The 22,768-nt window shown below is 39.6% G+C and overlaps 1 protein-coding gene across 1 annotated transcript in view; it reads right to left on the reverse strand.

The window, feature by feature from the left end:
* csmd3b (CUB and Sushi multiple domains 3b) overlaps positions 1-22,768 on the reverse strand; it is a 554,192-nt gene that overhangs the window by 214,411 nt on the left and 317,013 nt on the right. Inside the window, exons 10-12 of the mRNA XM_036566609.1 lie at positions 20,596-20,717; positions 4,435-4,538; positions 3,985-4,097 (exon numbers count right to left, since the gene is read on the reverse strand). Coding sequence (XP_036422502.1) covers positions 3,985-4,097; positions 4,435-4,538; positions 20,596-20,717 — 339 coding nt within the window. The remainder of the gene's footprint in view (positions 1-3,984; positions 4,098-4,434; positions 4,539-20,595; positions 20,718-22,768) is intronic.

The raw sequence follows: 22,768 nt of genomic DNA on the forward strand, positions 1-22,768 counted from the left end.
TAAAAGAGCATTTGCATGTATGCGCAATGTTTTCTGTGTCTCTTCCTACGACGTTACAATATCTAAAGGCAAAAAAAACTGAAAAACTCATTCTAAATTTAAGCTCTAAACTAGTTCTAAAATGACACAAACAATCATGTGAGCAATACATGAATGGCTTTCTTGTAGGCTACAGAAACAGCAGAGCTGTCAGACCACAGCTGTGGAAAGTGCTCTTAATAAAGGCAAATACATGACAATAAAGCGGGCAGGACTTAAAAAAAAAAACGGTCCTGTGCAGATTTCTAAAAGAAATAGTCCAAAACTGCTTAGAATAAAATCTTTTTTACAATAATTTACATTGAAAGTTAAGAATGTTCTTTCCTTCTCCTGTAAAGTTAATATTTTAAAGATACAAGGTTTTTATCTGATAGCGACAATATATTCTTAAACTCTTGTTTTAATTACTTGTATTTTCCTTTCTCTTTACATGTTTTATATGGTACAGTGACCCTGGGTTTGAAAAAGGTGCTATATATAAAATATATTATTACTATTGTCATTTTAGGGGTTTGCATTCAAAGGTGTTTTCCTCTCTCTCTCTCTCTCTCTCTCTTTCTTCCTCTCATTACCCTGAATGGCATGCTGTTCATCACGCTGACATTCATTTATTACTAAACCTTGAGGCAGGAGAGATAATCAAAGATATGGGTTTTGTAGGGACTCCTGCTTCCATCGAGTGCATGCAGCACATGTTCGATGAATGAAAGTCTGTTTCTTGCAGCCCAGCAGCATGACATTTGAATTGCTTGGACTTACTGCCCTCTCAATGTTGAATAGATTTCAAAAGCAACACATTGCACATACAGTGAATGACCTTTGCCACTGTATCCCAAATACTCTTACTGGGCACTTTATTAGAAAAACCTGAACACCTATTCATCCATGCAATTACATAATCAGCCTATTGTGTGGCAGCAGTGCAGTGCATCAATTAATACAGATACCGACTAACAGCTTTGAGCGATGTTCACATCAACTATCAGAATACGGAAAAATGTGATCTCTGTGATTTTGACCATGGCATGATTGTCTTTGCCAGATGGGCTGGTTGGAGTATTTCTATAACAGCTGACCTCTTGGGATTTTCACTCAAAACACTTTTTAGAGTTTACTTAGAAATGTGAAATAAAAAAAAAAACACTCAGCGATCGACAGGCTCTGCTGCCGAAACACTTGATGAGAGGTCAAAGGAGAATGGCTAGACTAGTTCAAACTTACAGAAAGACAGAAACTGTGTACAATTGTGGTGAGCAGAAAAGCATCAACATGTCAAACCTTGAAGCGGATGGGCTACAACAGTCAGAAGACCACATCGGGTTCCACTTCTGTCGGCCAAGAACAGAAAGCTAAGGCTTCAGTGGGCACATGCTCACCAAAACTGGACAGTTGAAGACTAAAAAGCATAGCCTGGTCTGATGAATCCACTGAGGAACACAGATGGAAGAATCAGAATTTGGCTCCAACAGCATGAATCCATGGACCCAACCTGCCTTGTGTCAACAGCCCAGGCTAGTGGAGGTGGTGTAATGGTATGGGGAATGTTTTCTTGGCACACTTTGGGCTTGTTAATACCAATGAATCATCGCTTGAATGCCACAGCCTATTTGAGTATTGTTGCTGACCATGTCCATCCCTTCATGGCCACAATTTACTCATTTTCTAATGGCTACCTCCAGAATGATAATGCACAATGTCACAAAGAAAAAGTCATCTCAAATCATTTTCACGAACATGATAATGAGTTAAATGTTCTTCAAAGGCCTTCCCAATCACCAGATCCGAATCCAGTAGAACATGTTTGGGATGTGGTAGAATGGGAGACTGGCAGCATAATAGTGCACCTGAAAATTCTGCAGGAATTGCATGATGCAATCAAGTCTACATGGACCAGAATATGAAAGGAATGTTTCCAAAATCTTCAGTACCTTGAAAAACTGTTGCTGTTTTGAGAGAAAAGGGAGGCCCTTTTTAGTATTAGTATAGTGTTCCTAATAAAGTGTTCAGTAAGTATATTTGTCCACTTTCATTTCTTCAGTCAATTGTAAGAAGTGTGAAGAACAAATCACTCTCCTGACAGGACCATTCGATTGCATCTGGTCTGAGCACCAAACTGATTGTTTGCACAAGACTTTCTCATTTCTTTCTTGCTCTCTCTCAATGTCTCTGCCTGCTAAGAATTTTCTTCATGCTTGTTTGCTGTTGTGAGTGTAAAGTTGTCGTCTCAAGTCACAAAGAACTTTAACCAACAAAGCTAAGGGTAAAAAGTTGTTCCTCCGTACAAGCCTGTGTCCTTTTGAACGTTTGATTAAAATGCTCCAGATCTAAAATAAACATCACACAATTCTCAACTTGATCTTGTTGAGTCTCGCTGTTGGCACTGAAAAGCCAATTACTGCACATGATGCATAGAGGGGAAAAAATGACTTCCTTAGAAACTCTGTTATTTTTGCTCTATATTACATGTAAAAGGAAATGATATTTCTGATGCAAGTTCCTAACCTGACCTATGAAAAGTTCCTTGGGATATCTGAACGTTCTTGTTGGTATTTATAACAAATGATAGAAGATGTCTGCATTTTTTTTTGGGGGGGGGGTCTCAGCCTTAGATACTCCACAGAGGTAGATGGATCAGAGGTAGATGGATCATGCTTATCATTCTAAATTTTAGCTAGTCAGTTGCTTGCTCCATTCACCAAAACATCATTGAGCCTTTCGACAGAAGACATAAGCTATGTTCGAAATAGCATACTGTGTACTGTATACTGCATTCTGTACCAGTATATACACAGCAAAAATGTTGATTTTTCAGAGTTTAAATTTTAGTGTTGATGAGAGTTGATTCTGCAGTTGTTTTTACACCCAGCGAGTTGATAAAACTCCGGTGTTGCAGGGGAGTGTACGCACTCTTGGAAGGAGTTGTTTCAACTTCCAGTTGTTTTTGTCAGTCCAAGAGGTTGATGAGAAAGGTAATTAGGTGTCTTTATGTTTTATATATGATTTGTAATTTGCGATTTAAAACTATTCATATGCTTATGTCAACTTCATAATATTTATTATGCTGAAGTATTGTAAAAATCATGCCAACAATGTGTATATTGTGTTTTTGTATTATTTGCTCTAAGATACCCATGTCTGTTAAATAAAAGGAATACATGCTTCAAGTATTGGATAACTTGCTGTTGACCTAGAAATCAACTGTATTGTATGCACCCATGCAATTAACTCCAGGGGCTTATAATGGTCAACATGGTCAACTCAACATAGTCAACTCCACAACTAACCTTGCAACTAACACACTTTCTGGTGTATTATGCAACACATACGTGGTGTGACAACAAAACCTTCCATGTTAAAATTTTAACCATGACAGTGTTAACATTTTAGCACTTAAAGTGGTACAAAATACCAACACTTCATAAAGTGTAACTTTAACTTATATTGGTGTGAACCTATATACACACTGAGAAAGTGTTAAATTTAACACCCACAGTGTAGAGGCAAATTTGCTGTGTACTGTATACTGCATGCCACTCTTCGTAGTAGTATACAGAAAAGTATCCAGTATACAACAAAAGCCATGTGCCATACTACAAGAAAGGGGCACAACCAGACTGTCAACATCAGGGGCTGAGCCAATCAGCCAACCTTAGCACTCCAAACACTGCTTAGCAACTGTTGCTTGCCACTTTTCAGGTCTTTCCCAACACATGTGGATATAATTTTGGTCAAGACATGCCTGTTGAGTTTTGAAAGATACAATAGCAGAGGGTGTTATTTCTCCACGAGCCCCACACGTCAAATTTGGATTTGTCTGCACGGTTTCCAGAAACACTTGTGCTGTAAAATTTCCCCTTCTTTTCAAAGTTGAGTGACAGCACCTACCTTCTTTTAGAAGTCTAGCTTGCAAAACTAGCACAAAAAAATCTTTCACATCTCCTTTACCTTTATAGTTTATCTTGAAACCTATGGAGCCCACACTTTCATCAGACTGGAGGTGGAGCCACATCTGATGGGTCATGCTCACGATAAGGTCAGGAACAAAGCTGCCTGTCAAGCTGCGTGAACAGAAGAATACATGTCAGATGTATACGGACATACAGCACAGTAACACATGCATCACATTTACTAGTCCTGATTCATGGATTCCATATCTTAATAAAACACAACACAGTTTCAATACTGAACTCAGTCATCAAGGGAACCACAAAGTCTTATGTAAACTGTTTTTTTACACTGCTTAACTTGATAATGGTAGGATTTTCTAAAATGTTTCTGTGCTTGGTTCAAACTAAGCAGCAGGCAAAAGAACAGAGCATAAATACTAGATCATAATAAACCACACAAAAAGAGAGATGCGAGCTTCCAAACAGATGGCAAGGCAGAGGCACTCACACTTGCAGGATTGTTCGGGGGTCTCCCACTTCTCCACCATCGCCGATGGTTAGCGTGTCATAGCCTAGCTCCAGGTCAAACTCCTCAAAGTTGATCTGAATCACCTGTCAATAGAAATGAAGCATAATGCTTACTGAAGGGTGAAATGACCTGAATTGGAGTTTGCAGTTCGTGCACATTAAAATTCTGCATTGTCAGTTGAAATGGAGGAAAGAGAGCCAAAAAAAAAAAAGATACGTATTATAGTTTTAAAGTACCAAACATTCCTTTTTTACACTGAAACATTGTGGTTGGAAAGACTAGGTAATGTGGTCAGGAGGTTTCTGGTATTTTTTTTAATGAGTTTTTGAATGCATTACAAAAACCACTTTCTCAATTTGAAGTACTAAATTTGGCTTACATTTTTTTAGAGAATGGCAAAATTTGCATGGGATGAAAAGGATCAGAAGGGATTTCTGTTTTCAGTCATTTAAGTATTTTTACAAGTACCTAAATCCATTGTACTAAACCAATCCAGTCCACTATTTTCATTAATTACAAGTCAATTTACAGATCCCAGACTACCTTCACATATCAATCACCACTCTCGGCTAGTACTGCATATTAACACTTTAACATATGCACACGCACACACACACACACACACACACACACACACACTATTTAAGCTGCTTATCCCTCTGGGTCACAGGGGGTCCTGGAGCCTATCCCAGCGGTCACTGGGCGGAAGGCAGGAAACACCTTGAACAGGTTGCCAGTCCATCGCAGGGCAGACACACAGACATATCACTTTAACTAATGCTTACATAAAAAGCAGTTGAAACTAAATACAAATACATCTATCTATCTACATTGAGCCATTTGGACAAAGGCCTGTCCATAAAATGTACCAATGTTTGTTTTTATTTTCTTTGATTGGCCTTCACAGGTCTAAGCATAAAAAATGGTACAGGTATTCAGCCTTGGCTTCTGAAATACGTCAGATGGAATAGAGCACAATATTCATTTCTTGGGTGTCCCTGTTAACAGTTCAGTAAGCTAATATAATTGCCTTTGTTGAACGCATATCACTTATCAAAAGACATACCGATAAAGGATTCAAATACAATGCTATCCTGAGAGTACAGTCATACATTAGTGCTTTTCATGTACAGCTCATTATTCCTATAAAGTCATCATCGCAGTGACTGTAATTGGGGCGTCACCAGTCAAACTCTTCAGCCCATTCGGGAGAGAAAATTTCTCTCTGTAATTAGTGACTGTGAGAGCACATTTTCTTATTTATCTCCTCTCCTCTCCCCCAGGACAATGCCAACATCTCCCACTTCCCCCTCTGTCTGTCTCTGATGGGGAAAAACAGAGGACAAAATGACTGCTATCTATGTAGTTATACACATTTAAGTAAAGAGGAATCAATAGATACATTCAAATCTAGTTCTTCAAATGCTCTAACAGCTTCTGAATAATGGGAATTTAGTCAAAAGGGTAAAAATGAGGCTTAAGATGTGAAAAAAGTTTCAGAACAGTGAAATATTGGCAGGACTGCACTTTTCATTCTGATTCACCCATTAAGTGAATTTGACAGAAATTAGTTACCACAGAAATGAGCTCTTCAGCATGGTGCAGGCTTTGTGAGATATGAGATCATCTTGGGCTGATGATTGTGAAGACATCTTTGTACATATTACCAAACATAATTACAATAATTATTATTAATTTATGTATGGGTTGGGGTGGGGGTGTTTGTATGTGAGTAAATGTGAGTGGCTAAGTGTGATGACCAAGCTGCTGGACTGCAGCAGGTCAAAAGATGCTGGACACTGGCTCCTTTAAATGAATCTACACCTAGCCATTCATGCACACATTCTATCCCTTAATTGGTGCATATGTATTAATAAGTACCAATTATAGATTAGAAAGAATGTGTTCTAATCTTAAATTGGTACATATTGCACCAATTACATATGTATTGTCACATATGCAGTAACCATGGACACTAATTTCAACATGTTTGCCTGATAATGGGGAAAAAATTAAAACGCATTGACTTGAAACACGCTTACAACAGTAAACAAGAACATGCATGCAAAACATGTACTTTAGCAGAACACGTTCATGAATTCTTTAAAGGCCAGCACTCAGCTCACTAGCACTCATGAATGTCCCACAGGGCAATGAAAGGCCAGCACCCAGCGCACTAGCGCTGCTGAAGGCCCTGTATGGCAACAAGAGGCCAGCACCCAGCTTACTAGCACCACCGAATGCCCTGGATAGCAACATGAGGCCAACGCCCAGCTCGCTAGTGCTACTGAGTGTGCCCTGGAGGGCAACGAGAGGCCAGTGATTAGATCATGAATGCCATCTCTCAAGCCATGCATCCTATGACATGCCTCCCTTTGACCCCAGTGGTTGTGACATGGGGTGGGGGAACTGCACAGGCCTCCTGAGCTGAGAGAGGGAGAGCAGGCTTGAGGTAGCTGAATGATACAAATTAAGGTGGAAATGCTGGAGTAGTCCTGTCAAGAGAAACCACAAAACGACCTGTGATCAATGTATATGAACAGGTTATATCAACATAGCCCCACACTGCAAGGACTTGAATATTCAGTGAGGTGCACAAGGCAGAAGCCGGCCTGTTGCTGTCATGAGGATTAGCTCTCGAGGCAGAGTAATGCATGTGGTGGGCAGTAATTAAGCCAGTGGAGCACAGTATCGAATGGCAAAGCAATGAACCAACCGAGCAGAATTATGACTTCACAATAAAGTAGCCAGGCCTATGAAAAATGCTCATGTGTGGAGAATGAGGTTGAGTCAGACAGACAGATCTATTTCAGCGAGGTTTCATGGGGTGACCATTTAGAAGGGCTTTAGTGTTAAAACACCAGCATGGAGCAACCCTTAAACCAACCAGCATATTCACAAATGGACCCTCATGTCTGTATAAGAGTAATGTGCAGGCCGTGCACAGCTATGCACACATGCAACATGCACAATATAATGGGTCCACATATACTTGTCATGGAAGACAGGTGGCACAGCACTCACCTATAATTTAACATACGTCATTACTTTCAACAAATCAAAGAGTAGAGATTCAAGCAGCAAAGGTGGAAGGAATCATACTGAGCCCACAGCGATGACTCATACACTTTTCCTCAAAAGATCTGAAGGAGGCTCAACAGCCCCATGCTCACACAGATATATAGACGAAAGGGGGTGTGATCAAGTGCCTTGTCAATGGAGGAACATATAGGCAGGATTTCTGGGTTCCCTAGGGCTATCCATATTTTCATTTCCCCCAGATTAGCCTTACAGAAATGGGATCTGTGATCATTCTCAGCCTTCTGCTCCACCTGCTGCACACTCAGCTACTGGAATTTACAATCAGCATCAGGCTCTGGGCTGAAAGCACTGCTGCAAAACCAGCTCAATCTACAGCCTGAGATGCGGACATGTACTATACACTGACCAGAGAACAACAAAGGTGGAATGAAGAAGAAAAATCACATGAGCTTCCATCACATCCTGCACTACAACAGTGGGTCTACGCTTTACAGCATCCAGTCTATTGTCACTGTCATATCAAAATTCCATTATTTTTTCCCAAGCCAACTCATAACTATTATGAGATTGTGACTGTGGATATACAAAAAGGAGCTTTAGTTGTGCTCAAGTAAATTGAGTGCTCTTACCTAGTTCACTACACTTTCCACTGAATGTTTTTTTTTCACAACAATTCAACCAATAGACTTGGTCCAGATAAGTTGATGATATTCTTTAGAATAAAGTAAAGAATATTTTTTCCTTCTCCAATAAGGTTATGAGGTTTTGTTACGACATTGACGCTTTGCTACAAGGCATTTCTCTATAATCTTTAAAAAATACATGACAATCAGTGATCCGCCACAGTGCGCTTGCTCCGTGTGCCATATACTCCACATTAGTCAGATGGGGCTGGCTGAACAGCTGTCCACCCGCAGAGCAGCCTTAACACCATCGTGTCCTCCCTCCAGCTCTACAGTTATTGCTCACAGCGGCCTGTCAACTCACAGCCACGTCAAATGGCAGCGACAATGATGAGAAAAAGTCATGCTCCCTAACGGACAGCACTTGTGCTCATTCACAACACAGCGGCTTACTCCATAAGCCACTTAGTAGCACCATTTAGATAAACAAACGCTACATAAAAGTAGTCAGAATCAAAGTGAGCTACAGCAACACAGACATCTCTTTATTTATCTTTATTATTTCATATGTAGGAGCACAGAGTTTAAAGCACTAAAGATATCTTTGATAGAAAGGATGACAGAAATATCTACATGATCCTAATCTGCTGCACCGGAGGGATGTAAACACTTTCAAACACCATATTCAATATACTGTTTTCATTTCAAAGCATCAGTATTTGCCTTCTTTTTTTCCATCCCTCCAGGAAGTCATTAAGACAGTAGTGTAGGATGAAGAAGCAGTGAATTCATTTAACCCCCCAGTGTGTGCACAGTTTCATCTGCCAATCAAAAGACACAGCAGGAGACAATGAGTCGTCCATATGTTTTCAGACACAAAATAATCTTCTTAAAATGTACAGTGTCATAGGATCACAGTTTACTATTACGTTTGGAATGTAATAGCAGAAATGAAAGCGACGTGCTGTTTAAAGAAGCTTGCTTGCTGTGGACTACGAAGAACTCACACAGACACCATAAGCATTGACTGAAGTATTGTATACAAATATTTACCAGAACAATGATGTTAATAATGTATTTACAGCCATCTGAGGGGCATAACAATTAAGTCCAACCAGCAGCACTGTAGAAAAGCATTATTTTGTTATTTTCATTTTTTGAAAGTGAAAGTAGGCTAGGCATTTTCTTACTGTCTTACTGGCCATCTGTGGTTGCTCAACTTGTAGCAAGTGAGTGCTGACATAAACTATAGTGAAATTATTCATTGTTGTTAACAACTTGTGGAATATTCTAGTTAATTTATCATCTCTTATTTCAGACAACAAATGTGATTAGCATGTCTTTGTAAACATACAACATGTCACATCAACATCAAATGTTATCTATAAAACAACATCAAAGCACAGTAGTATGCAAAATTCAGAAATCACTCTTCATATATTTATTTATCAGTCAAAACAAGTACAACTTAGTATTGTAATATATTGTACTATTATAGTGATATTGCATTAATATGTCTGAGAAAATTAGATGTAATATAATCCACTTGCAGGGGGAAAGTCAAAAGGAGATTTTTTTGAAAAATCAAGGATTTCCAAAACTGGCGATCAAAAATGATTAAAAGATCTGGAGAAAATGGTACTTCTAATAAATATACAAGACCTGGTAGACCACCAAAACTATCACTATCAGATAAACCGTACTTGAAACTTTCATCTTGAGGAGAGAGGAGAAAATCAAGCTCCACTCTTGCTTCAGATCTTAAAAATCCACAGGTGTTTCTTTCCATCCTGTCACTGGACCGGAAGACAACACAAAGACCACTCAACACTATGTGTTTGAAATGTATAGCTGTCGAGAAGCCATTACTGGGAAAACAAAAAACATTACTGAAGGTGTTTAGGATTTCTTGGATCGTGAAAAGCAGAAAATGTAACCAACTTCTAAGAGTGAACTTTGGAGGGGTGAAAAAATATCCCTGCAAAAGTCATGTGTAATTTTCTGGTCTTTTTGCTTTTTTCCTGATGCTGAAGAATTAATTACCTGCATTTAATAGCTGTTTTGACCTTAAAATTAAAATAATGAATGGTGAATAAATGGTCTCTGACTTTCGTACAGTACTGTATCAAGTGCTTGAGTCACCTATACAGCCACATTAATTTTGCTGGTTAGTTAATTTGCTGTTCAGCTAGCTGTATAATGCTAACATTACTTGTGAGGAGTTGCTATCTTCATAATTTGGTACAGCCAGGCTTAGATAATTGTATCATCTATATATCATCCATTTTAAATTAAGAAATTAGGCAATATCAATGATATCTATAATAAAAGTGATGCCATTACAAACTAATGTAAAGGTTAGCTAATGGTTATCGCAGACAAACACCATCGATAACCACAGATTCTGAAGGGCATGCTTCTTATACATAGGCATTAATGGAAGGTGGAGTCAAGGCATAAACAAACTGTTCCAATATTTTTGCATTTCACCTTGTAACTGCTAGAGCTCCAACTGTACCTATTGCTAGCGACTTCAACTGAGCTATCAATATCAAACACATTGGAGGCCATAGTTTCCACTGGTTGATATTTCAAGGTCAATAGGACATTTTTAAGCCCTTTCTTATGTATGACGTTTTTTTTTCATGCTAACCTGAGCAAATTGAGAGGTGGTATTCTCATTTTTCTTTGGGCTAACAACTGCTAAAAAGGGGGAGGGAAGTCCACTTTAATGGAACGGTCACATTAAGGGTTCACAGACACAGCTGACCTTAGCTGCTCCTTTGAGGTTAATGTCCTTTCTAAGTATCCATCTCCAATGGGGAAGACCAGTGAGGTGACACCATTTCATTTTCTATGCGATAAAGCTGCATGTGCTTCATGGGTTAAACTCCGGTAAATCTACAAGCACATAAGCAAGAGAGCTCCTCTAAAGGATCAAGACGTATCTGGTGATTATTCCAGCTATTAAGTCCTTTCTTCTTCATAAGACTGGGTTTATGGATAGTCACCTTGAAGAACGTGTTCTAGGTCTTCTGGGTAGTCTTCTGGATGTAGCTAAGATGTATTAAGCAAAAATAAAGGCTGTTTATGTTCTCACAGAGAACCATATCTTCTGAAAACTATCACTCAGTATGTTTTTTTTTTGTTTGTTTGTTTTTTTCACGGAGACCTGTTCACTTTCAGGAAAATCTTTTAGAAGTCAAGAGTAGTTTCTTTTGTTTTGTAAATGTAATGTGTAATTATGTAACACATTTAATTACTAAGTTATACAATCTCCACTTTCTCCACTTGTTTCAGTGAACTACAAAAGGGAACTAATCTCAGTGGAATTACAGCATGCTTTTGCTATACCATAAAACTGTGTAGAAAGCAGAAAAAAATGACTTGTGATTGAACTTTAAGATAAATCCTTCATTAATTAATTAAATTTCTATTTTGTTCTTGTTGTTGTTGTTTATTGGGCAGTTTGAACATGATGATTATGATACTGTTATTTTTCTTAATATCCTGCGTATTAATTAATGTGTAGTGCATATAGTGTATATAAAATCTCAGCATCCATCTGCCCTTGCAGCAAGTGATACTTGGACAAACGCCGAACTGGAAATAAACTGTGCCAAACCAACATAAATATTGCCTTTTGCAATTTGGCTTCAGAAGTTATATATGTGTATATCACTCCTGTTGGAACAAAATCTCCTATCTCCAAAAAGGTAAATTTACAGGACAAGGTATGTGTATATATGATTGTTCAGGTATTCTATATGAAATTTAGACTAGCTTTTTAGACTAACATAAAAATGTAACGTAGTACAGCAGTCTAATAGAGCAGGGTTACAAAATAACCTGCCTGAATGATTACAGGCCTCTTCAGTGGTAATAAATACATCTGAACACCTCTTATTCTATTCTGCTCTTATTCTATCGTAGATATACATCACTATCCCTACATTAATGCCCCACATTTTGCATACAGGCCCAATCATCAGTGGAGCATGCTGTGTACATGGACCTTAGCTTTATATGGCAGCTTTTGGATCTAGAGGCAAGTTAGTCAGAATGTTTGTTGAAGTTCAGTACATTTATCCTTTAACTGTTGAGATGCAAACTGTCCTATATGAAGGCTGACCTTTCTTACTGCAGACGTAACTACAAACTCCTCACAAATATGAGACTCTATCAGTGTCAATGGCACTATGAGGCTACACTCCATACTGCTACATACTGCACTTCACACAAGCCCTTTGTTAAAATGGTAAACTTCATAGCACCCTTATATACCTAATTATAGGTGCCAATAAGATAACAAGAAGGCACCATTAAGATCACAAGAAGGGAAGTAGGATCTCTAACGCCTTGTAAAATTAACCTCTGTAGAAATCACTTGACACTGTTCATTATTCAAGAGGAAAGTGAAGCTTTCCCTGTTACCTTATGTGCTTGAGGATATACTTAAGCATAAATAAAAGCAGATAAATGGCCTACTCTTAACTTCCTGGAGAGGTCATTTTGGGGATGTGCTTAGAGTCTGTGGTCTGTATTGTAATTATTTGTCTGCCTCATGTCTCCTATTGTAATTCATCACAACACAGTAACCAATACAGACTTCTCTAAGAAGATATTTAGACCTAATATGCGTGAAAGAACAGAGAATTTGAACCATTAAATCAGCAACAAATTCAGAGGATCCGATATATTTTTTGTTTATTTATGGACGGAAACATACCATAGTCTGCTGTGCTCCACTGTTCGATGTGTTGAATTTGTATGTCTTGAATATGTGCAAACTTAATGTCTAAAACCATTTGATGTCTTTGCATCTAGTTTGTGCAACTAAGTTCTTGAATTGTCACATTTTTCTCTTTTTTTACTGAATTCTTTTTATTTATTTATTTATTTTTATGCGGTCAAGTTTTTTTTTTCCCTCCAGTTCAGTCAGGGCCAATTCCCACCCTCTAGCTAGGTGTCTGCCAATCACACAATGCTACCAAGTAGGGAGGGTGAAGGTCAGTACACTTCTTCTGAGTCATATGAAACCAGCCACCATATTTTTTTTAAATGCCACTAACGCAAAATATATGCCTACGCTGGCCAGAACAAGGCAGGGAGACTGGGAGACCATCCCATCCCATCCAATCCCATCCCATCCCATCCCATCTGCTGTTCTTTTAATTAAAAAGAATTAATGTTTTAACACTCCAGCAGCACTGCTGTGTCTGATCCACTTGTACCAGTGCAACACACACTAACATGCCACCACCATGTCAGTGTCACTGTAGTGCTGAGAATGATCACCACCCAAACAATACCTGCTCTGTGGTGGTCTTGTGGTGGTCTTGACTATTGAAAAACAGGGTCAAACGGGGCTAACAAAGTATGCAGAGAAACAGATGGACTACAGTCTGTAATTGTAGAACTACAAAGTGCACCTATATGGTAAGTGGAGCTGATAAAATGGACAGTGAGAAACAAGTGTATTTAATGAAGTGGCCAATCTGTCTATATTACTCTGTCAGTTGTACAGGACTAGGCTTAGTGTGTGATGAGACAAAGCATTTTTCATTCCATTTATAGACTGCGGAGCAGGGGTCAAAAAGGTCTATCTGACCTCAAAAAAGTGTTAAGCTACCAAATTTCCTGGTTGCTAATGGCAATATTGCTAAAAGTGCCAGTTGTTGAGATGTTTCAAAAGCAGAAAGGAGCCCAGAGTGAAGCCCTGTGCGTGAGTGTCTTCTCTGTGCATGAGCTGTGCTACATTGAAATGCATGCCTGGAGCCATTCTACAGCATCTACAACAATGTTTCTATTTCTCTCTGACAGCACTATGCCGCACTTCTCAGTTTATACTCTAGGCCTAATTAAGCTATATATTGGGACAGTGCTTATGATACCGTCACACATTTCAGTAATTTACAATGACTCCACTTGTTGCACAGCTATCTTCTGTAAAACTTCCTAACATATGCAGTGCTCTGACACCTGCTTTGCACTGGAAAATCACCATCGCACATCAGCGCCCTTTCAGTCCAAACCAGTGACCCTTTAGTCCCTGTCAGAGCTGCAGAAGAGGTAAGCACTAATGTTTCTAAATTGAATTAAGCCCTGACACCCTCCAGTTCTCTCTCACCAAGGTTAAAGCAGGGAGCGCAATATAAATAAATTGGTGCACTAAAATTGTGTCTGCCAAAAATAAATGAAGCAATAATGTTCTCTGCTGTAAGCAGCCATTAGCCATCCCTCACTTGAAGGAGGGCAGAGACATCTGGCAACATTGTAGAGGCTCCATTTTAATGCAATCACTTTCGGGTCTCCTTAAGTGCTCCTTTTTTGTTAAGATCTAACTTGCACTATGATAACGTGATTTTTTTTTCGTAATTGAGTAATGTTAGTCTCAACAAAATCACATTCAATCCACAAAAGCTACACTATCGCAAATGGCAACAGCATGAGGTTGCAATGACTATTAAACCAGGCATCGAGTCTTGAGCTAAACTGCAATAATTCATGAATTTGGTTTAAAACAGGACATGACTCATTTCAGGCTGATGTGCACAACACTGCACATTTAGGTTTCTCCTCCAACAAGCGTGATTATAGCCTTGCTGGCCCATCTAGTTCCCTAAAATTCACTTCAAAGCTGCAAATTACACAGTTCCTTTCATTTATAATTACCATTTACAAAGTGCACTTATTCAGTGTCACCAAACTTTCAAATAATTGCCAGGTGTACTGGCTGTCTCAGTGTTTTAGCCATTTTTTATTTAAAAAATGTCACCTTCTCAGGGGAGGAGTCTACAAACTTTCTGATTTATTGAAAACAGTGTGCCAAAGACAAGGCTGCAGGAAAACAAAAACAAGTTTCTCTACTTGAGTTGGCAGAGTCCCAGACCTTTCAAAGCACCCAAAATGGCAGCTGAGTGGGGAGGTGGGCTGTGGGAGGAGGTGAAAAACATCTCTTTAGCCCACAAGGCTCTTTCATGCTACCTTCTATCCATCATAGGAAGGCAAAGTGTCTAGACAATTTCATAACGGGCTTCTGAACATTCAACTGGTACTGTTGTGAAGAAACAAGTGCCAACTCCAACCTTGGAGCAATATTTCTGGCCCTGGCTGAAGTATTGGATAATGGAAGAGTGAATGGGTAGAAGTAGGGGGTATGAGAAGTTTAATTGGGCATTCGTAGACACGTGGCAATGCGTGGTCAACTCCGCCTAACTCGGCCTCCCGCAACTGGATATAAAACTTCTTTATAGACTTTGGTGCAGACAGGTGCAGGGAAGGTCAATGGAAGCCACTTACTAAGCAGGTGAAATGGTTTGTTCTCCTAGATTTATTGCCCAGGAGTTTCGCTCAAGCATCCCTCTCCCAGAGTCAAACTCAAAGGCCTTGGCTTTGAAGCTGACCAGAGTGGATTTGCTGGGGGATCTTGTTTGTTATACATGGGAGGTCAGTTATTTGGAGATGAATTGCAATGTTAGTGACTCGAATCAATTATGGGGTGCGGCGCCAGGCAGACAGAGATGGCCACGGTGCTGTCGCAGCTGTTATTACGAATGTGGGCTGGAGGGACATCAATCCACATGTCCTGAGCCACTCCACTGCCTGTTCATCAATATGAGCCCCTGCTGAATGCCACCACACTCTGTCCTGTGCGCCGCAGCATCTCTCTCGCTCACTCTGTGTGCCTTGTCACATTCAAGGTTTAAGAGAGGACACAGATACTTCTCACACACGTGAGAATACACGTGATCAAATATTTCCTGCACAAACACCTTATTCCTCCTCCTCAGTCTGGGTATAAGCGCGCAGTGAGGCGTGAAAATTAAACTCAAGTGCGACTATAAAAGCCACAATAGCACAAATGAAGCAGACAGTGTCCACCCATACGCACACAGTTACCAACGCTATTATACAGTCACCTATAAAAGTGTATCGGGTTGAAAGGGAGTGGGTGGGGAAAGGGGGATCGCAAGGCCGTATAGAAAGGTGGAAAAGGACAGAGGAGAGGCAGCCATCAAACAGAAGGCCAGGAGGAGTGGGGCAGTCAGAGGGAGCTGATGCTCACACATACTCGATCTGCTCCAGCAACACCAGCTCTGCTGACCCTGGAGCAGGAGGTGTGAGAGCCACACCTGGAATACTAATGGACAGGGCTGTACAATATGGACAAAATGCCACACTGCAATTACATTGCTACACACTACAACCGCAGTCTGCCTTAAAAAGGCCATATCCTGCATGTTTCTAGAATTTTAATTTTTCCATTGAGGTCCATTATGATGTGTGTGGTTTTATGTACCAGCCATTATTCACTTTTAGATTACATTTTTCTAACCTCACTTCTTAGAATTAAGCATTCTATTTCTATTTTCTTTAACACTGATCTATGTAAATGATTTCTGTTCTGACTGGCTGCCTGTATTACAACATCAGCGATAATGGGTGGGGCTGACTGCTGTCATTTATCCACTTTAATTCACATATATGGTCCCACACCCAAATGCTCAAAACTTCTCTCAACCCACTCAAATCGTATCCAGGTCTTCATTGAGGGAGGACAGACTTGTTGATGTGATGTAAAGCAAAGTATGACTTACTGTGAACTATAAAAATCAACCAGACTTCACCATCTAGCCAAACCCTGTGGTCAACCATTCCAGACACTCCAGGTAAATGTCACACATCCATCATCCATCCATCATCTAAACCGCTTATCCTTCTGGGTCGCGGTGGGGTGCTGGAGCCTATCCCAGCCATCATTGGGCGGAAGGTAGGATACACCCTGGACAGGTCGCCAGTCCATCGCAGGGCAGACAGACAGACATACACATTCACACCTAGGGGCAATTTAGCATGTCCAATCAGCCTGACTGCATGTTTTTGGACTGTGGGAGGAAACCCACGCAGACATGGGGAGAACATGCAAACTCCACACAGAAAGGACCCCGGTCACCCGGCCGGGAATCAAACCCAGGCCCTTCTTGCTGTGAGGCGACAGCGCTACCCACTGCGCCACCGTGCCGCCCAAATGTCACACAGGCAAATCAAATTAATACTCTGTACTATCCATATGACTCTGTAATGTGTGTGCACAAGCAGTCAAGCTTTGGGATAACACTTGGCATAACACCTGTGGCTGGCAGCATTTGGATACACTGTGAAGTTTTGTTCATTTTTATGGTTCACAGTCAGTCACACTGTCCTAAACCACATCAACAAGCCTATGCACTCTCAATGAAGACCTGGATATGGTTTGAGTGTGTTGAGAGAAGTTTTGGGAATGTCTCCATGGCTTTGATTGAATATTTGGGTGAATTCTAGTGATTGTTAGCAACATTAACGTTGTAGCAAAATTTGGACACCAACATCTCACTTCTCTTGGCTGATCGGAAATATTTGAAAAGTTGTGAAATAGATTTTTTCACCAAGCCATTTATTTAAATAAACATGGCATATGATATGGAGCCTTTAAAAACGCATTCTTGATGTGGCTAAAGATCAGCCTGCGTTCTTTTGACCGCAAGGGTTTATATTTGTTGGGTCACGTGAATGTCTCGATGCACCTGAACAATGACAGAAACACATCTTGATCATTTGAGATTGCTCAGGATGCTCATAGCATACAATAAAAAAGTGATTTCTTAAAGGCTGGTTTGCAACCTGCACTCTTCTACTAGATTGTCAGTTTTGTGATAATGATAAACAGTATTCTGCACCCCTACTAAAGGCAGACTGAGAACTGCCACAGTTACATTAATTCTCCTCTACTACAATTACTTTTGAGGAACAGCGTGTTACAACAGTAGGGAAATAGTGATAACACCAAATTAGTTATGCTGAAAAAAGAGGTATAGGTAAAGAAAATTAATATGTATATAAAAGGCATACAGTAATGCATTACTACACGACTACATAAATGATATACTGAATATACGGTTTTCCTCCAGTGTTATTTAAAAAGGAAGGAACAACCACACAAAGAGGACTGAGATATTTTACATATTTAATGATAATGCATGCAGGATGTTCTTGATTAGCCAACACTAACTGTGCTTTTAGGCCTGTTCTTTGTCCATTCTGTAATGGGAATAATAATGCATGATTAGGAAGAGTACATGACCTTTCAAAGTGGTATAACCTGATCATTTTAGAGGAAATGGCATCGACATAATGAACTAACTTGTCCAGGTCAATTTTCCATAGCAGTGCTTATTAACATTCTTTCCAAAGACCTGAATTGGAACTATCAGATAGAGCTATGCAAAAACACTGACCTTAAGTTGCAGATTAAATATCAGTCCTTAAAGATTTTCAGTGTGTGAGTTAAATAACTTGGCATAGCTCTCTGTACCAAATGCTTTGGGTTTTGCAAGGATGTTTGGTCACCAGGAAATATTATTGAAAACTAATTATAGTGGCATATGATTACAACAGCACGTACGACTTGTCTGTCAGAAGAAAGTTCCGACTCACCTTTATGACTGCTTTGTTCCTCAAATTAGCAAACAGTACTATCTTTAGCATTCACAATGAAGCGAAGATGTCTACTTTAATAAATCTCATATGGATACTGAAAAAGATGATTTTAAGTCTGCCCTTTCCAAGGTATGTCAGATTTATTTGATCAACTCAGTAAAAAAAGATTCAGTTTTTCATTTAAAGGTTGATGATTTCCAAACAAGACAACTTTTCCCATTTTCCAAAGGGTTATGGTCATTTGACATACCTTTAAATACCAGGTCTGGCCCTTGTTGTGTACAGTGTTACCAAAAACATCAACAGTGGCCATGAAATCCTATCATGGTTTTATTCCCAGTGAAATGCATTACTCAAGTCCAGTTGAAATGGACATCCAAAAGGGCACAGAAGGTGACAAAAGGACAGCTAGCTAGCGTGTATTTTGCTTACTTGTGTACTGTTCTCCACTGATCCATATAATATGACTGGCAAACTCTGATGGAGTCGCTGTCAAGAAGAAGAGGCTGCTTACTTTACAATCACAAGCTGAATTGCTAACTGTTTAGCTGCTGGAAACTATGTTCAACAAGTTGCGCACAAGCTGTTTATCAACATGAATCCTTATTTGAATCCTCATCTATTATCATGCCCTATTTGGCTATGATTCACTAGAAAAAATGACTAGAGCTGCTACTAATGACTATATAGTAACTGAAAAATACATGAATTATTAATTCATGGAATAAATTAAACAATTCATTTTCAAAAGTATAAAGTTAAAACGCAAAAAGTTTTTGAAAGAGACTTTAATAACACTCCCTTTCTAAACAGATAAAGCAGTGCTGTAATATCCATTCAAAAATATCTTCCCATGCAAAACTTGAACGTGAGCTTAAATTATTGAAATACTGAAAGTAGCATTACTGAGTCAGGAGAAAAAAACATGCGTTTTTGCACCGCTCCAAGTCGCACTGTAAAGCCTTAAATAATAATTTAAAAGTCAGTGGCGTTGAGTTGGATTACATGGGAGTTTTTCAGGCCACGTCGTATGTCTTTATGTATTAACGTCACATGCACAGGCTCAAAATAGGTCCAGCTTGGTGTTTAGGTCTCAAATTCAAAATCAACATTATACTGATGAAGATATGATGACAACAGCAGATAACTGACTTACATGCTTGTAATCAACAGATTCATCTGCTTGCGGAAGGGGTATGTAGTACAACCCAAGTTCTAAAATTTTCTTGCACGTTCTTGCACATTACACATTTTCACCTGAGATGTCTCTAAAACTTACATAGTGTAGCTTTAACATTGTAAGCTTTAGCTAAAATAATAATATTGCTGTTTAAGAAGCAATTCATAGGCTCTTAAAGTGTAACTGATTAAACCTACAACAAGAACTAACATACCTGACCAGAATAAGAATTACCAAACCACAGCAAGAACAAAGTTACCGTCAACCAGAACCACAAACTTGTTTATTGTGTCTGGTTTAAGCAGGTTTCTTAGTGGCATTACCACACTACCTGCTGTTCTGTACCTGGAGAAGAATACTGGAAACATCAATATAAATACTGTTCTCCTCAGTCTAAAGGTTAGAGTTAAGATCAGTCACTCAGTTAATATGCAGGTCCCCTTTTTTGGTAGAAAACATGCTCAGAGGTGTGATGAAATGATGGTGAAAAAAAAATCTAACTGAATCACAGCAGCCCTGCGTTCTTAAGGAAAGAGGGCAGATTCCAGGTATAGCCCTATCTGCAAATAACTACAAATAGTTACTAACACTCAATGCAAATGCTCTTGCACACTGCATAAACAACTTATTTCACAAAATGTACATATTTTTGTATAAAGAAAGGCATAAATTAAGTTCCTTGTTATCTTGCAGATGATGACAAACTACTTTCCAAAGGTAGTGGTGTATATATAATTCAGGCTATTTCAAGTTCCTGTGATGGAGTATGGAACTTGCTGCACTCATGCATATATTCATGTATTTTGACAGTTTTACCTTGTTTGGGTTGCTGGCTGTAATGATCCACACACACTGGGAGTTGCTCTCATATTGAATAGGAAAGTTTGGAGATGTGAAGGTTCCTGATGGACCTTGTAGATTTGATCCACAGGTTTTTACTGAAAAGAAAGAGACAGAGGAGAGAGCAAATAAGAAGTTAAAAGGATTATCAACTTGGAGTCTTGATATTTGGTGAAATTCAAAAGTCACAGTTAATTGGCAACAGATGTGGCTAAATGCCATTGAAAGGTTTCAGCTATTGATCTCACACAGACCCAAAGAAAACCCCCCCAAAAAACCCATTAAACTAGAGACACTGCTATCTGGGTTTCACTTAACTGCTTCTAATGTTTGGCAGGATTTGCATGGTAAATACCAGAATATAACCTGCAAATATTAACCAGCCAGCCTTGAACGCCTTCATTTGTCAGCGGTTAGCAATCCAATCAAATATTCAGACGACTAACTTCATGGCAGCTGAACGAGTTAATTCAGAGCGGGGCTTAGCCAAATTCCCTTGGGCACGATTCGTCATCTTAATAGAGAAATGCCAGTTATAATTTGTTAAATAGACACGCTCCGGTCTCTTTCTCCCACAGCCAGTGACAGTGATATCTTAAAATTAGCACGCTCTGAAGGAGACGGGTTTTTGCATCCCCAAATCCGGCCCTTTGTATTTTTGGCACATTTTTCATTGCCGATGCCAAAGTGACAAGGATTTGATGAAAGACAAGGAGGCATTATCTCCGATGGCAGCAGGTTTTGCTATCGGCTCCTGACATCTTGATTGCTTTTGAAAATAAATAACTCATTATCTCAGGCAAGTACAGGGGAACCAGAGGGCCCCCTTCAGGGCCAAAAACGTTCTTTTTGCTCTGAAAGTCATTCTCCTGTCAACAGTATCCTCTTACAAGCCCTTTCACAGTCTCCCATCTGACATGAAGCTTATTTTGAGCCAATGGGGTCTCAAGGGTCTCACAGATTTCAAGCACCGATCTGAGAAATCTACAAGAGGAGAATCAAGCGGATGGCACACCTGGAGCCAATTCGAATGCAGGCGAGTGTTATTTTCTAGTGTCTGTATCTCCTTTTCTCCCATGTTGTCTACAGAATACCAAAATATCAAGCTAACCACATTATTATTAATATTTAGCTGTCTGTCAGAGTGAAACTAATTAACAGAGTATACCCGCCACACCATTTCGAGATGACAATGGGTGCACAATAGCTTTCGAAGATACAATGGAGGAGAAAAGTCCCCATAAATGGTTGAATAGAAATTTACGATTAAGTCGGAATACCCTTGGGCTGTCCCGAAAATATAGATCTAGGCAATTTTCTGCATGATTTCAAGTGGCATCTTCTTAATTAGTTCGTGCAGACTGTAGCCGCAGGAACAAACAGACACACGGGTGACATGAAAGCAGTGATTTAGTGCATAGCTAAAGGTCATGAGACCGCCGAGACAAAGTGGCGGAAACTTCCCGTGTGTGCGTATGACAAGACACAGCAGCAGGGGGCCTGAACCCATGCTGTGCACACTGTTCACCCACACATAGAAAAATTGGCCAGGCTTTGGCATGTGCTGTGGTACTGCGAGAATCTTCCTTTGTATTAGCCTACACTGCGGGTGGCCATGTTCTTGGAGCGCAAGGACTACCAGTGGAGAGGGCAGCTGTTCCTGACAGTCCACAGGGTGTGACGAAAACTGATCAGGCAGATAAAGACCTGCCTTACAGAATAACTGACATTTATGTATAGATTGTGCATGATTATGTCCATTTTGCACATAAGCTGATGGTCAAGCACCGCAAAATTTGCTACTCACAAGCACTTCTTCACAATTTCTCAGGTTATTTTTCCTATTGTTGTGTCCTACATGGATTTTTGTAAAGAAAATATGGTGTTTTAAAAATTGAATTCCCATATTTAGTTTGTTGTTGCTAGATCTAGACCCCTTTGGACCCTTTCTTGATTGTTAATGCTCCTTGTAAATAAAGGGCCACTGTGATTATGACTGTGAATGGAAAAACAATAAAAGCAACCGAGAAATATGCTCACACGCATAAAGAGATATCCCCTTTTAAGCATTAGCCAACGTTTTGCAGGACATAAGGGTGTTTACTTAAGTCAAATGTCTGGACTGTCCAATAGAAGAAGAGTTAAGGAA

Source organism: Colossoma macropomum, unplaced genomic scaffold (genome assembly GCF_904425465.1).
Source record: "Colossoma macropomum unplaced genomic scaffold, Colossoma_macropomum, whole genome shotgun sequence".
In the NCBI taxonomy this organism is placed as follows: domain Eukaryota; kingdom Metazoa; phylum Chordata; class Actinopteri; order Characiformes; family Serrasalmidae; genus Colossoma; species Colossoma macropomum.